We start from the raw sequence: 16,250 nt of genomic DNA on the forward strand, positions 1-16,250 counted from the left end.
GATGTTTTACAATTTTTGACCTTTCAGAGTCAGTTAAATCTCTTTTTGGCCTATTTTGCCTGAAGAAAAGAAGCTGCCTAATAATTCTGCACATCTTGATATAGGTTGTTGATCTCCTTAGGCCACACCCTCCCTCATTACATAAACACACATCACCTGATATGCTTAAATCCAATAAGCATTCAAGTTTATACAGCATGGAGTTGGAAAATATGCATAAGAATGATGCTATGGTCAAAATTCTAGTTCTCTATTTGGGTTTGCAGTGTTTACATTCCTCCCTATGTTCACAACTCCTGGTTATCAGCTCCTAGGATATGAACTCCTGGTTATCAACTCCGGGGTTTTCTGGATTTTTAGTGCACTCTTCAGAGCAGAGTGCTTTCTGTCCTGTAGTATCATCTGTCCTGTAGTATCATCTGTCCTGTAGTATCGTCTGACCTGTAGAATCGTCTGACCTGTAGAATCGTCTGACCTGTAGAATCATCTGACCTGTAGTATTGTCTGACCTGTAGAATCGTCTGTCCTGTAGTATCATATGACCTGTAGAACCGTCTGACCTGTAGGAATGATGTTGTCTCTTAAACATCTTCCAATAAATACGACATGGCTGGTAATTCTGGCCATAGTCCAATACATTTAACCAATTTAATAATTAAACTGGAGTATTATTTAAATGGATTTTTTTTTTTTTTCTACACTTCAGAAAAACAGAAAAGGTATCAAATCAATGAAATACACATCTCATCCTGTGTATAATTACATTTAAATGTTAACAACCGGTATTATTTATGGCGTACAATATGGAGCAGAATAAAATAGAAGAATGTGGCATCGAAATCACATGGAACTGTGATGAATTTTCAGGTTTTTTTTTTAAGTAATAATTACCAGATTTGCTCAATTCAAGTTTTGAAGAGAGTGACAAGCAAATGTACTGTATGTGTCCAATGTCCATGCTCACAACAAGCTGTGTATTCTTTCTGCGGAAGAACTCACGTGAGCAGTTCAGCAGATTACAGTACACAATCACTCCTGAAACATACAAAACAATTTAATGGCAAATTTGAGTATTTGGGTAATGACTTTGGCCATATTGGTGGTTACCAAAGTTTGTAGGAGACAACACAACCACCTCTACGGACAGAGTGACATTGTTTCGAACTTGCAACGTTAGCAAAGTCTGCTGAACATAATTGTGTCTTTATAGAAAGATTTTATATTTGTGCCTGAACAATCTTGTTTGTCCATGTCATAAATGTAAATTACGTTATAAGTAGCTAGTACTTGCCATCGAATTGTCGTGTATGTTATAATGCTGTATTATGTTGTGTTGTATCGTGCCATAAACGTAAATGAATCATTAATAGATTTGAAAGTCTTTAACTTCTCATGGAACTTGAGAACTACAAAATAATTACTAGTTTCATTCCTGAATACAAGAACAGAAGGTGCATCTCTCTGGCTGGACAGTAAACACCACGAGTCAGACTGGTACTGGAACACAGACACAAAAGAACAGCATTGTAAACAACCAGTTAATTGCCATTAAACCAATACAGAAGACTGGAAAGTAAATGAATGACCGTACATTGCTTGTAGAGCTGATGAAGGACCTTTGCCCAATATATGTGTGTGTGTGTGTGTGTATGTGCCTGCGTGTTTATCTGCAGATGAAATTAAACATGCGCCACCTGTGTGGAGCATAGCATGAAAACAAAACATACAACATATGTGACAAAAAACACAACATAAACAAAAGGTGTTCGTCACTGCCGCCAGACGGAGGCTCCTGGCCGGAAGGCACCGTCACCGTCTCCCCCGAACAGGCATCCGCCGTCATGCAGGGGAGACAGTGGACACCACACACTGGGCAATCAATCCAGATTTCTAAAACCTTAAGTTCGCACATCTTCACACCGCATCATCTTCTAGAAAGTGAGCGTAGGTGAGAGAGTTTCATATCCGTCCCTGATTCCACCTACAAACATCCATAAATGGTTGCTGCAAATCGCCTCATAAATGTTTGCGGTATACGGGGGCGTGTCCCTTTCATTATGTGACACAGTGGCGACGATGGCACAGCAAAAGTCAAAACAGAGGAATTTTGCAGAATGTGAGGTAGAGGTTCTTGTGATGGAAACAGGAAAAAAAAAAGTGTTGCATGGTGCCGTCAGCAATGGCATCACCAGCAAACGCAGCTTTCGAGTGGCAGTGTGCACCTGCAGCAGTCAGTAGTGTTCGTTCCACAAGCACATTGCAGCAGAGGTGAAAATAAGTGGTCAGATTTAAAGTTCCGTGCAATGAAATGACTTGATTTGAAAAGGCAGTCACTGAGACCGCTGCGAGAAGGCCTACAATGGTACAGCAGCCTTCCATGGCGCCAAAACAGCGCCACCTGGTGGGCACAATCCTAGCAATCTTCTTTGTGGGTTAAGGCGTGGAATAACGAACACGCGAGTGCAGTGCACCGCTCCGGTTACAGCTGGGAAAGTGGACACAAATCGCACTTGATGATGAACTGCTCACCCACCGTGGAGAGAAATCGGGAGTGCGGACGCGAGACTTTCATTGTGCTGCCCAGTCCGGCACTTTAGCATGGCTGGGATGTTCCCGAGCTATCAGCAGTTTCCCTCTGGTTGCCAACGGCTGCCAGGAACTCCAGGGTCGTTAGGACCCGGTCGTTAAGGCTCGGCTCTTGTGGTCTTCTCATAATGCCAAACCAGCTATTATGCCACAGACAATGCAGCATCCATTTGATCCTTTTTATAAATCTGAGTGCGCGTGATTGTTTTACAGCTGCCTGCAGCCTGTAATTATCTGCAAATATTACCAACCCATAACGATTTACAGTTTAATTCAGAGAGGGATTAACAAATTGCAGGCTGCAAACAGTAATGTGGAGCAATAAATATGAATAAACAGGCTAATTAACTGGTCTACACCAATAAATCAAGAAACACTGTTTAGACTCAAATGCTTTTCATGAAAAAGTAACCTATATTTTATGCACTTTCTCTTATTGTATTTTTCTCTTTAGTTAATTATTTTTTATATTTCATAATGTAATTTGTTTTTATTTAAATAAACTATATTTAATTATATTTAAATGAATTGTTTTAATCTTTTCGTGTGACGATGGTGATTATTTTGCTGTAATTCCCTACTTTACCTCAAGGTGGCTCCAAATCCCGCTCTCTATAAACGTTGTAGAGGCTCCGAGCATAGGTAAAATCTTTCATAAATATATGCGCAATTTCCCGCGAAGTATTTATTTATAAATCCCAGTTTCAGCATGGGAATTTGCGTACACACAATTCGACACCGTTTTTGTGTATATACAGCATTTATTTACTAGGCCCCAGGGTATTTACCCAACACGTTTGGACCAGATGGTGTTCAGAACAACTGCAGGGCATGTTGTTTGTTGTTCTCTACACATTAACGGAAACATATGGACACAGTTTTCAGACTTTCCTAGTAACCGGCGGGCAACCCCTGCGTGGTAGTCCCACCATGCATTCAGTGCATGTCTTTAACAATGACCTGCACGCAATGTCCAGCACCTTAGTGGAAAAGGTCCATACAACTCTGAGTCTATTGGCCAGAGAACAGTCCTTCAACTAAACGTAGAAACAACTGTATCTTATCACATCCTCTATGTGCTGCCACGACAGAGACTCCTGATGAGTTTCCACAAAACCACTAATCCCAGAAAACCAATCCACTAATCCTAGAAAACATTTGGTTGGCTAGTTGAGTTCTTTGGCAAGGGCACAAGAAATGGTCTCTAGGCATCTTCATAAAAGATCATTTCTTCGGTTAACATGGCAACTTCTCCTGTAACAACACTGATTTTATACCATGATCAGACCATAAGCATTTGGATTAGTTCAGTTGTTCCTTTCTTATTTAATTAACTTTGATTATTATTTATATTTGATTATTATTTATATTTGTGTAGTCTTTTATTCATAGCGGAGGCCGGACTACGAGCAAAACCACGCGTGTGCATTCGCTACCCCGCTGCTGTTGAGTACTCCCTACGATAGAGGGCGCTGCTGCGGCACCCTCGGCTCTGGCGGGGCCCGTACTGCGCATGCGTCCGCCTGCGCCTCGTCAGCCTTGTCTTGGCTGAGTCGCAGCGCTACGTGGATTCGCACAGTCTCTCCGTGACTCTCTAACGCAGGTGAGTGTTCGCTCTTTTCTCTTTCAGCGTTGGTTTCTCATCACGTTCGTTGAAACTTGTCTCACGTATGAACGAAACGTGCGTAGCCAACTAACTTCTCTCTCAGTCGTCGACCGTAACTGCCCCGAGGTAAACATGGCCTTCACCCTGCTAGCGGGTCTAACATGGCCAGATTGAGGCAGTGGAGCTTTATATATACACCACTTACACACTACTTGCTATGTAGCGTTATAACCTATATGCGCTACTTAACTACTCAACAAGCCTGGTAGAAGACAGCTTTTTACTCGAGCGACCAGTAAGCAGTCAGCTAACGTTAGCTAAGCTGACTAGGTCTAATGGAGCTTGCTGGGGAGTTAAATGTTCAACCAAGCGGTCAGAACAACCTGGTAACATTTAAATTTACATTTACAGCATTTAGGTGACTCTTTCTGTCCAAAACGACGTACAGTTATGCCTGAGTACAACTTGAGCAATTGAGGGTTAAAGGTCTTGCTCAGGGGCCCAACAGCGGCAGCTTGGCAGTGGTGGGGCTTGAACCAGCAACCTTGGTAACCAGTGGAGTGGCTCCAAACACGAAGACCAGGCTGCTTCTCCACTCGTTTGCAGAAGTGGTGCTTTGTGGTGATGTGTGCAGGTCTTCTTCCCCCCCCCCCCCCCCTGCTTTGGTGATGTGTGTAGGTCTCTCTCTCTCTCTCCCATAGCCACATCAACATGGACCAAGTGATGCAGTTCGTGGAACCAGGTCGGCAGTTCGTGAAGGACTCGATCAGGCTCGTCAAAAGATGCACCAAGCCAGACAGGAAAGGTCAGCCAGAGCTCAGAGAGGAGCTCCTCCAACCAGCTGTTTGCTGTAGACCGGCGTAGGTGGTCTTTCCCCGCGGGTAATCTGTCTCTGCGCTTTGTCGTGATGTAGAATTTCAGAAGATTGCCATGGCAACAGCGATCGGGTTCGCCATCATGGGCTTCATCGGGTTCTTCGTCAAACTGATCCACATCCCCATCAACAACATCATCGTGTAAGTCACTAAACAAACAGCACCACTTAACACACAATTTATTGCATTTATTTTTCGTTTGATGCATAAAGTGGATTTTGAACGTATTAATGAATCATAAAAATGCCATTGTGTGCTGTGGCTGAAAGTGGAATTTCCTTTTGCAGGGGCGGCTGATTCGTCTGCCTGCCGAAGCAATTTGGAACTCGAAAGCATGAAACAGTGTTGTGTGCTGGACCATGGGGAAAGCTGTAAATTCATTCTTTTTATTTGAAATGTTTTTTTGGCTGTGTTAATAATAAAAAGACCAAACCAAAGATGACTGTTCATTTCAGAAGGCTACTGGCTGCAGTAGGCAGAGGCTGGGCGCCCTGGTGCGTGGCTTGCGTTACTGCTCCTTAATTCCCATGCTCCACAGCAGAGGCCTGTCTGTGAAGACTCTCACAGGGTTTCTCCCCTGCTGTGGGTCGTGCTCCTCGTAGGTGTTCGATGTACTGACGAGCTTTCCAAACTCCAGCACATCCTGATCTGGGTATGGGAAAAGGCAAAAGTCATCATTCACTCACCTTCTGCGTTTGTAAGATTCAGCTTCTTTTCAAATGTACCATGTTTTAATATAATGTGCCTTAGTACAAAAAGAAGTGAGTATTTTATTATAACAGGGAAGAAAAAATGAAAACATTTAAATCTAGAAATAATAAACAAGGTTTTTAAATTAATCTTTTGTTTCCATATGATAGTAATATTTAAGTGATTAAGTGTTTGCAAAATGTATGTAGCCTTGTGTTGTAGTTGGTATGTTAACGCTTAAGAGGTAGAGGAGCACCTAGAATTGAAAAGACATTAATTCCACACATTGTTACCTGGCTGGTGAATTAGGCAACCTATTCACATTAAAACAATCCAGACATTTCACCTTTAATTCACTGTATCATACTTCTGGTGGGTTGAAAGTTTAGATGCACTAAACTGAATCTCTAAATAGTCTGAAAGATTTCACACTCCTTAGCTGATGAGCTGAGGATGAACATGTGTACAAATAAACCCATGAACATAAAAATGCTACACATCATTTGGAAGGCAAGTGAAAATCAACACTTGAGGCTGAACAGACTTTGGTCCACGAGACGACAACAAAGGAAAGCAGTGCAGGCATCCAGTATCTACATCTGCCATTACAAAAGTCCTCCATCCAAGACTGCAAGTGATCACCAAGAACAAAAACTTGAACTGTTTGGCCACAATGATCATGCATGAAGGAAAAAGATTAAAAGATTATAATCTAAAGAACAACACTCCGACTGTGGAGTATGAGTGTGACACCATCAATGTGGGGGTGTTTTACTGGAACCGAAACTGCTGAATTCACAAAATACATGACGCAGGAAAAAAACCTAGATTTGGGGAACCTGACTCAATTTACATAACATTACACACTCTGTACTGTCAAGTAGGCTGCATGGAAACAGCAGTCGAGTAGTAAGAACACATTAATGCGTCTTAAATGCGTCATTTATCTAAAATGTATCAGATTCACAAAACAGATTGGAATTCCTAAAATATATATATACCCAAACACATTTTCTATATTATTTTGCAAAGCTCGTTAATGAACCCTTTATCAGAGGCCTCTGTCCTGTCCCTGGGTTTACTGCTCTACTTTGCGCTAATCCACTAGAGGGCAGTCTTAATTCAACTAAGGTCCACAACATGATTTTGATTTACAACACACTAGACTCATTTTGGGGGTCAGGATGAGAGCCTTATTTTGGTCATTGCCGGTCCATGAATGACACCCTGATTTACACACATTCAAGCAGCACCTTTAGACCAGAATGCTAAAACTTGGTCCCAAATGGGGCTTCCGGTAGGACTGTGATTTAAAACATCCCTTTAAAGGCAAAATGACTTAAAGACAAAAAACAAAGCAAAGCCCTCACTTAAATCCTATAAATGAACTGAAAAAGCAGGTTTTTAACAAGGAGGTTCACAAACCTGACTGAGTTCCGCCAGTTCTACCTGAAACACTTAATCTACCCCAAGCACACAACTGCCACCAAATGCTAACAAAGTGTATGTACGTTTTGACCAACTCAAAATCTGATACAAACACACGCACAGAGAGACAGAGACAGAGAGAGAGAGAGAGAGAGAGAAAGAAAGAAAGAAAGATAGATAGATATTCAAAACATGTGAAGTACACCAGGTTTCCAGAGAAACCGACATTTCAGACAGAGGTCCTTCATCAGCTGTAGAAGTAAAGGTCAACCGGTACGAAACTACACAGTGACACCTGCTGGTGAGCCTGTGTAGTGACAACATAAAGCTGGGCAGTGGAAGCTCCTGGTGAAGGTACTGGACTAGTAATCAGTAGGTTGCCAGTTCAAACCCCACCACTGCCAGGCTGCCACTGTTGGGCTCCTGAGCAAAACCCTTAACCCTCAATTACTCAAGTTGTATTCAGTCATAACTGTAAGTTCCTTTAGATAAAAGTGTCAGATAAATGTATCGTTTGTTCTTTTTAAGATGAGGAATGGCAGATAGGAACACTCGTGACAAATTGTGCCATAGATATTCAATAACTCAGAAACACATTTTCCTTTGGCTGACTGTGAAAAAGTGTACTCAGAATCAGGAAGTGTTGTTTTATATAGACTGTTAAAACATGAGAGTTAATCATTCACATTTGCAGCGTTCAGCAGAGTTTTAACCAGAGCGGATTACATCACTGCTGGATGTCAGTGATCCAGTGCTGATGTTCAGGCCTGAGCCAAGTGATCCACTGTCAGTGTCAGGCACCAGGGCAGGAAGCACACACCATCAGCGTGTCAGCACTTTGTTCTGATTGGTGCATTTAACACAAAACACTTAGGTGTGTTTTCAAGAAGTGTCTACAGCTGGTATGTGAAGACTCTTCTGCACCACCTGTGTTCCAGGGCAGGCGCGAGTCTTGAGCTCTCCTGGGGCTCAAAGTTTGCGCGGTGTGGCGCAGGATTGGACGCTGCCTTCTGGGGTCTTCTGGGACTACAGACATCAGGTCTCCAGAAGATGAGGCACGAGGAGATGAAGAGCTACGAAGGGAAGGGGCCAAACTGTAACGCCAAACAGGAGAAACGACGTCAGGTCTTCAACCCTGGGCCGAGCGAGATGGCTTTCGGGGCAAATTGCACGCAGGTGTTGTGCATTCTGTTACACTCTGCTCTCTCTCTCTCACTCTCTCTTTTCCAGGCTCTTCTCTGTTGGCTCCAGTCCACATCTTGCTCCTCTACTCAGAGTTCACATCATGTTCTAGTCCGTGTGTGGCCACCTTCACCTTGAGAGTCTCGTGAGTCCTACATCACGTTCTCAGGAACTGAAATGTTCAGCACTGGCCAACTTGAACTCAAAACGTGGAGCGCTTGGGGAGCTCTCAGAAGAGTAGGTGAGATTTCGGTCTGGGTATGCATGTTTGTGTATATAGCAGTGCAGCTGCGCTGGGACGAGCTCTCCAAGAGACATGCTGAGATTTCAGCGCAAACCTAAACAGAAAATACTGGAGGAAAAAAAAGAAGCCAGACACGCCGAGGATCAACAATACCACTTTTGATCTTTGATTCGGAACGTTTCAGAACGCCTACCTGATGTTAGGAAACGTGTTCTTTTTCACGCTCAGGAGGAGATGGCGCCTAAACGTGCGTAACACCGTGGCTTCACCTGACAGGCAGATGGCTCTTGAGGCGTCGCCCAGAGCCTCGCGTCAGGACGCGCCGCTGTCTTGGTGCTGGAGCGCCGCGCCAAGCCCCATTAAGACAGCAGTCAGCCTTTCCGCGGGCGAAGAGAGGAGGAAGACGAGACAGGTCCGCATGCAGGGATTATAGCACTCTTCGTCTGCTGCACTGATTTATGCTAGGTGTTCGTCTTCGGTCGCGTCCTCTGGGAAAGTATACAAGACGTGGAAACCGGCTAGACATCGGCGCGTTTGCGCGTGAACTACAGAGTGTTTAAAATGGGATTTTTATGGGTTTGGCTATATTGGATTAGATTAAGATATCAGGAAATAAATCTTCATCAACAACCCTCGCCACTCGATTACAATCAACACCTGATGATACAGTGGAAACAGAAATGAGAGCACACCCGTTAATGATAACAACAAAGAATGTTTGCGTGTCATAATTATGCTTTCAGCACCGAAACAGCACTCTTAAGTATTCAATATTTACTGAGCAAATTACTGGCGGGCCTACAGATCTGCGGAGAGGTAAAAACTGCGCAGGAGTCAAGCTGCAACATGGCAGATAATTTGATCCCAAAGTGCATCAGAAGCGAATCCTGCCACTGTTATCGTCTTCGGCGGGGCGCGTTCACGCTGGCCGTCTGGCGCACGTTGATAGCGCCTCTATTAAATGTTTTTGGCCTCTCTGTAGGGTGGTTATAGGCGAGGGCAGACAACGGCATGCTAATTCACCCTTCAGATAAGAGGTACTTCTGGCCCTTCTCCGTCCTACTGGCTGTTTCAGCAGAGCGGAGGGCACAACGGAAGCCAGTGGACACAGAACCGACAGAGCGCTTTGCCTCGGACCACCACCGTCCCAGACAAAGAAAGTACTAGAAAGTACTAACAATCCTAGAAATACAAATGGTTTGTTCATAAGGATGCTTTGCCCAGAGTACATCAGCTTAGTAGATATTTTCACAGCCAAGTAACTGAATACTGAAAAAAATCCCTTTCACCTACAATAATAAATCCAGGAGTGCTGTATAAGGAGTTGACTAAACTGAACTTTCAGATGAGAGGATGAGAGAGAGAGAGAGAGAGAGAGAGAGGGGGGGGAGCATATATAAATGTCCATGTGATATTTATCTTTGAGAGGAAGCCATTATGGAGGACACGTCTCCGCAGCACTGCTAGTTCTGAAAGAGCAGAACCAAACTAGCCAAGACCGAGGACGACATCAAAGAACAACACCTAGTTTGTCTTTTGCACTTTGGTTGAGGACGTGAAACCTTTGGAACAGGCTGAGACATGCATATGAGGTAGAGAGAAATTTAACTAAAGGATAAAAGACAGTGAAAAGACACAGATAATACAGAGATAGTGAGCGTGAATCAGACTGCGACCCCGTGGGACGCTAAAGTGTCCCTGTACTGACCAGGCAATAAAAGACAATTGCACAGTCTGAATGGGGCTCTCATTCGTTACTGGGATGGTGGTACAATAGGTAGTTCATACTGACTACATCAATTTCAATATTTTGCGATATACAATTAAAAATGAAAAAAAAAAAAAAGATAAATGAAAACAATGAAATATAAACAATGATCCTTAATATAATTGTGTGTGTGTGAAAGAGCGAGAGGGTTGTTTTAAAACTTCCATTATACTTTTAGAAACATACTGTGTAAAGTCAGTGTAAACCAGAAATATTCTAAACATAACCTCGTTAGGCTCCGCGACGCGTTAGGCTCCGTGTCGCGTTAGGCTCTGCATCCCAGCAGTCAGTTGTGGGGAGTTTTAAACGCTCCTGAGTCATGGTTTAACACAGCGTGATGTGAAGTTTGGTTTAGCCCCTCCAGAATTAGTCATCTTGCAGTGTGATTGTGTGGATGAAGGAACAGAAGCAAAGAACCTGTCCACCCAGTAATCTGGGGACAGCCTACGCTGCCTCACAATCATGTTCATATGCAAATAAGCATGTGAATCAGAACACTTTGACACGCTATTGCATTAAGGGGCCTTAAAACTGGCCCGGGACGAGGGCTGGGATGGACCGTCATGCTTAGAGAATTGCAACTCTGACATTTTTCCTAAATTGATGATACATAAATCAATACCATGGGATTCTGTTGGCACTCGTAACAATTCACAAATTTGCAATAATAACGGTTGTCCCTACAGCATAGTCCAATGACCGTAGCATTTCCATGGTAATAAGGCTGTGAACTAACATCAATATGGCTCTGCGTCGTTTCTCAGAACAGTGTACTGAACCGCTAACCTAAGCAGATATCAAGTCATGACACAGCTGTTTACTAAAGTAATTGGATTCTACGCGGGTCCGTGTAAACAGATGTGCTTCCAAACAGACTTCTCAGGTGGCCTCACTACTGAGAGACTTTAATAGAGTTCCCTTTATTTTCACCTTCGGAAGAACACAACATAAACTACAAAAGTAGTTAAGAAACGCCCTCACATTTATGTATCACATTTTAAATGACTTGGAATAGATTAAACACTGTAGCATGTAATTAAGATGCTTTCAAATCAATTTTTAGGAAATAATTAGTTTCCTGCTTGACTGCAGAAGCTGGTGTTGTTAAGGATCTGTTTGGCATACACATTTGGATTCACACTTTAAAAGTGCACTTCTATGAAGAAGAACCTTCACAGAGTGTCCAGCGGGCTGGAATGTCATTACAAACATCATGAATTTCATTTTGCCTTTGGAAATCCATTCGACTGATTATATGGAAATCCTACCTTCAGGGGACCCAAGCCAAAGCAACACACCCACAATCCCACCACAACATCCGCAGTGCCTTCAAACGCCCGTGTCAAACACTACACTGGGTCTCGACATCCCCAGATCCCTCAAATACTCATGTCAAACACTACACTGGGTCTCGACATCCCCAGATCCCTCAAATACTCATGTCAAACACTACACTGGGTCTCGACATCCCCAGATCCCTCAAATACTCATGTCAAACACTACACTGGGTCTCGACATCCCCAGATCCCTCAAATACTCATGTCAAACACTACACTGGGTCTCGACATCCCCAGATCCCTCAAATACTCATGTCAAACACTACACTGGGTCTCGACATCCCCAGTACCTTCAAACACTCTTGTCGAACATGGCAGGGCTGTGACGCTCACACACCTACGTGGTCTCTTCTCCACAAACCGTTTTAATGGAATGCCACACAAAAACACCACCGCGGCTGAACACAAGGCTATCTGTGCCTTATGTTGTCTGCTTGCCCTTTCTGGTCAGCTGGGGCTGGAGGCATACCGAGACAACGGGGAGCACTGCCCGGGGCGCTGCGGTTTGGGAAAGCGTAGGAGGAGGGGCAAGGAGCCCTTTTGATCTATGAAGCTGGAAGCAGCAGGGCTCACATCCGGTCTGCTCCTAACTGGAGGCGAAGCTCACGTTAAATCCTCAGCAGAGAGGCCTGCTCCTCACTCACCATGTCAATCACCTCCGTCATCAGCTCAACGCAACTTCCCATCAGGACGACCGAACCCAGACGGGGCTGAAACTGCGGCCAGTTGGACTAGGACCAGTAGGACCAGTAGGACCAGTCTGTGTGGGCAGTATATGACACTGTGGACCACCTCCACCTCCATAGTGGCTGCATTACAATTACCTCCACATGTGCACGTACCATGCAATGGAATGGTAACACACACACACACACACAGTTCCATATCAATGACTCAACCCACACGGGCTGCTGGGTTGAGGGTGAGATGGAGACATAAACAGTCCTACTGATGCAATGCAAACAGAATGGCACTGAAGGGAATGGAGTCAAGTCACAAACAGAGTGTGTGTGTGTGTGTGTGTGTGTGTGAGTGTGTGTGAGTGTGTGTGTGTGTGTGTGAGAGTGTGTGTGTGTGTGTGAGTGTGTGTGTGTGTGTGTGTGTGTGAGAGTGTGTGTGAGTGTGTGTGTGTGTGTGTGTGTGTGTGTGTGTGTGTGTGTGTGTGAAAGAACTCCTTGAGCTCTCAGTCTCACCTGGAATAAACTCATTTCCCCTCAGACAACTGCTGTCCAATACTGAAACAAACACAGGAGTGAAAGGGCGAGAGAGTGACGGAGCAAGTAAAAAAAAGACCAGACCGACGTATCCTTGATGACTGCCGCGGATCACGTTTACCTGAGGTAAAATAACATACATTAGGTTTAGTCCTTCAGACGTCCCCAAGGCAACAGCTAAAATCTGGCAGCCGAGCGGTAAACGTCCTACCCTGAACCCAGTAATCCCAATAAAAGGGTGGGGAACGTCAACACCTCCCCCAACACCCCACCCCTGACGTCTCATCTGATCAGATGTTACCATGACCCCTAGGAACAGGACATTTAAACGGGTTTCAGAACGCACCAGCTTTAGGAGCTCCGGCTTATTCACCACCCACAGAACACTCCCCCAGCGAGCCTTAATCACAAAACGTACCCAAACGGAAATATCCGTGACGAGACAACAGATGTGTCCGTTTGTGGCAGGAGCGTGCTGGAAGCTTGGAAGCTCAGAAAAAACGGCTCACTTTGTCCACAATGCACAGCAGATTCAGAAGCGCTCAGGATATTCAGGATATTCCACTGTCAGATTTGTTGACAAACTTCCAAGTGCAAAAACAAACTGCTTGCATAACTCAGTTTAGGCAAGTATGTATTTGAGGTTTGTATCTACACCATTTAAATAAATGTGAATACATAAAATAAAAGGGGAAAAAGTGCAATACATCCTATGAACCTCATTATAGTGCACGCACACACACACACAAGCACTCACACACACACTCACACACACACACACGTGTGTATATTATATATATATATATATATATATATATATATATATATATAAATAAAATGCTTTTTAATGTCCGTCATATGCATGTATTACTCATACATAGTATTTATATGACTTCATAAACCAGGTTCTAAAGCATTATAACATTTATTCATAAGAAAATCATACATACTAAAGTTGTAATGCACTATAAGAGCTTCTGATGTACTTTATGCATTATGCGTTATAATGTGTTACAATACCATACAGCTCTGCTCTGTCAATTCGCCCTTTACCAACCAATTATTAATAAAAGTATATCACACATCATAGAGTATTGTGCCAGGTCGTTAGGTGTTTTTAAATGGTATTTAAATGTGAAGAATATTCCATATCCACTTTATTAGGTTCACCTGTTCAACTGCTCGTTAACAAATGTCTAACCAGCCAATCGCATGGCAGCAATTCGATGGATCTTGGCATGTAGATGTGGTCAAGATGACCTGCTGAAGTTCAAAATGATCATTAGAATGGGGAAGAATTGGGCCTGGTTGTTGGTGCTAGACGAGCTGCTCTATTTCTGAAACTGCTGAGATACTGGCATTTTCATACACACACACACACACACACACATACACACACACACACACACACACACACACACACACACACACACACACACACACACACACCATCTCAAGGGTTTACAGAGAATGATCTGAAAAAGAGAAAATATCCAGTGAGCAGCTGTTCTTTGGGTGAAACTGCCGTGTTGATTCCAGAGGTCAGAGGAGAATGACCAGATTGGTTCAAGCTGACGGAAAGGCAGCAGTAACTCAAATAACCACTCGTTTCGACCGAGATATGCAGAAGAGCATCTCTGAATGCACAGCACGTCGAACCTTGAAGCGGACAACAGTAGAAGTCCACACCGGGTGCCTCTCCTGTCAGCAACCGAGGACAACGGAAGACTGGAAAAACATCACCGGATCCGACGAGTCTGGACTTCTGCTCAGACATTTGGAGGGCAGGGTCTGAGCTCGGTGTGAACAGTCCGAGAGCATGGACCCATCCTGCTGTGTCAACAGCTCAGGCTGCTGGTGGTGTCAGGGTGTAAACCTTAATACCAACTGAACATCATTTAAACACCACAGCCCACCTGAGTATTGTTTAAACACCACAGCCTGCGTAAGTATTGCTTAAATATCACAGCCAACCTGAGTATTGGTTAAACACCACTTCCCACCTGAGTATTGTTTAAACACCACAGCCTGCGTAAGTATTGTTTAAATATCACAGCCGACCTGAGTATTGGTTAAACACCACTGCCCACCTGAGTAATGTTTAAACACCACAGCCTGCGTAAGTATTGTTTAAATATCACAGCCGACCTGAGTATTGGTTAAACACCACTGCCCACCTGAGTAATGTTTAAACACCACAGCCTGCGTAAGTATTGCTTAAATATCACAGCCGACCTGAGTATTGGTTAAACACCACTGCCCACCTGAGTATTGTTTAAACACCACAGCCTGCGTAAGTATTGCTTAAATATCACAGCCGACCTGAGTATTGGTTAAACACCACTGCCCACCTGAGTATTGTTTAAACACCACAGCCTGCATAAGTATTGTTTAAATATCACAGCCCACCAGAGAAACGTGTCCAGCAACTTCCTGAATCTGTGAAATGAAGAATTAAGGCAGTTCTGAAGGCAAAAGGGGGTCCATCACCACACTAGTGGGGTCTACCTAACAAAGTGGCTGTTAAGGGCCGTGAAGCTTGTTACTCAAGACATTATAAAGCACCACGCATGCCTTTTAATGTGTGTAGTGCCTTTTAATATGTTCAAAGCCTTTTAATGTGTTATAATTGCATTTCTAAGCAAGTCTGAGAGTGACTGACGAGTTTAAGGATCTAAATCAGAGCAGCCAGCATGTAATATAGACGTTGTTCTAGCGCTGGTCTTAAAAGCTCAATCAACACTTGAGATATGGGATTCAGTGTGTAGGGTCTTCTATACGACCACCGCATAGGAAACATCCTCTCTTACACACACACAGGCGCGCGCACACACACGTGCATGGCCAAGAGGAAATAGCACCCTACTGAAATTTAAGATAATTCAACACACACACACACACACACACACACACACACACAGACGCGCGCCTTTGTTCTCTGGCCATCCCTGCTGTGTGTGTGTGTGCTTGTGTGTTCAGGTGTTCATGACCCGGTCACCCAGAGCTGCGATCAACGTGAATCTGAATGACTAAGGTGATATAAAATCTTTATTGCCCTCTTAAGTTTCACTTATTATTATACGCTAATAAAAGAAAGAAAGAAAAAACGCCACCAACAAAAAAAGAACCAGCACGTGCCACAGTGACTGGTTCCGAGTGGGCCAGTGACAGCCGCCTTGATACCATCCCAACACCAGTGGGCCATAATCTCCAGTTCCAGTCCAGCATGAGAGGCCATGGTGAACTCCTGTTAACATCACTGTGATGAATCATCTACAACCTCTGTCACTTTCAGCATTAACGTCACCCCCCACATAACG

The 16,250-nt window shown here is 43.9% G+C and overlaps 2 protein-coding genes across 4 annotated transcripts in view; one reads left to right on the forward strand and one right to left on the reverse strand.

Annotated features, from left to right (window-relative positions):
- The first annotated feature begins 4,041 nt into the window (after positions 1 to 4,041).
- Positions 4,042 to 5,504, forward strand: sec61g (SEC61 translocon subunit gamma). Its single transcript, XM_027028814.3, has 4 exons — positions 4,042 to 4,189; positions 4,894 to 4,997; positions 5,106 to 5,208; positions 5,355 to 5,504. The coding sequence occupies exons 2-4, from the start codon at positions 4,904 to 4,906 to the stop codon at positions 5,362 to 5,364; spliced, it is 207 nt and encodes a 68-aa protein (XP_026884615.1). The 5' UTR covers positions 4,042 to 4,189; positions 4,894 to 4,903; the 3' UTR covers positions 5,365 to 5,504.
- Positions 5,235 to 16,250, reverse strand: part of tpk1 (thiamin pyrophosphokinase 1) — a 57,802-nt gene continuing 46,786 nt past the window's right edge. For all 3 annotated transcript variants that reach the window (XM_081721234.1, XM_027028810.3, XM_027028811.3), the window contains one exon: positions 5,235 to 5,715. In XM_081721234.1, the coding sequence (XP_081577360.1) occupies positions 5,576 to 5,715 (140 nt within the window). In that variant the 3' untranslated portion in view covers positions 5,235 to 5,575. The remainder of the gene's footprint in view (positions 5,716 to 16,250) is intronic.

Source organism: Electrophorus electricus, chromosome 1 (genome assembly GCF_041902795.1).
Source record: "Electrophorus electricus isolate QZ-2024a chromosome 1, ASM4190279v1, whole genome shotgun sequence".
Classification (NCBI taxonomy): Eukaryota; Metazoa; Chordata; class Actinopteri; order Gymnotiformes; family Gymnotidae; genus Electrophorus; species Electrophorus electricus.

What these genes read in the sequence shown, in the direction of transcription:
- sec61g (XM_027028814.3), top strand. Translation starts at nt 4,904, where the DNA reads ATGGACCAAGTGATGCAGTTCGTGGAACCAGGTCGGCAGTTCGTGAAG. An exon ending in CACCAAGCCAGACAGGAAAG is followed by an intron (nt 4,998 to 5,105) that starts GTCAGCCAGAGC and finishes GTCGTGATGTAG; the next exon opens with AATTTCAGAAGATTGCCATG.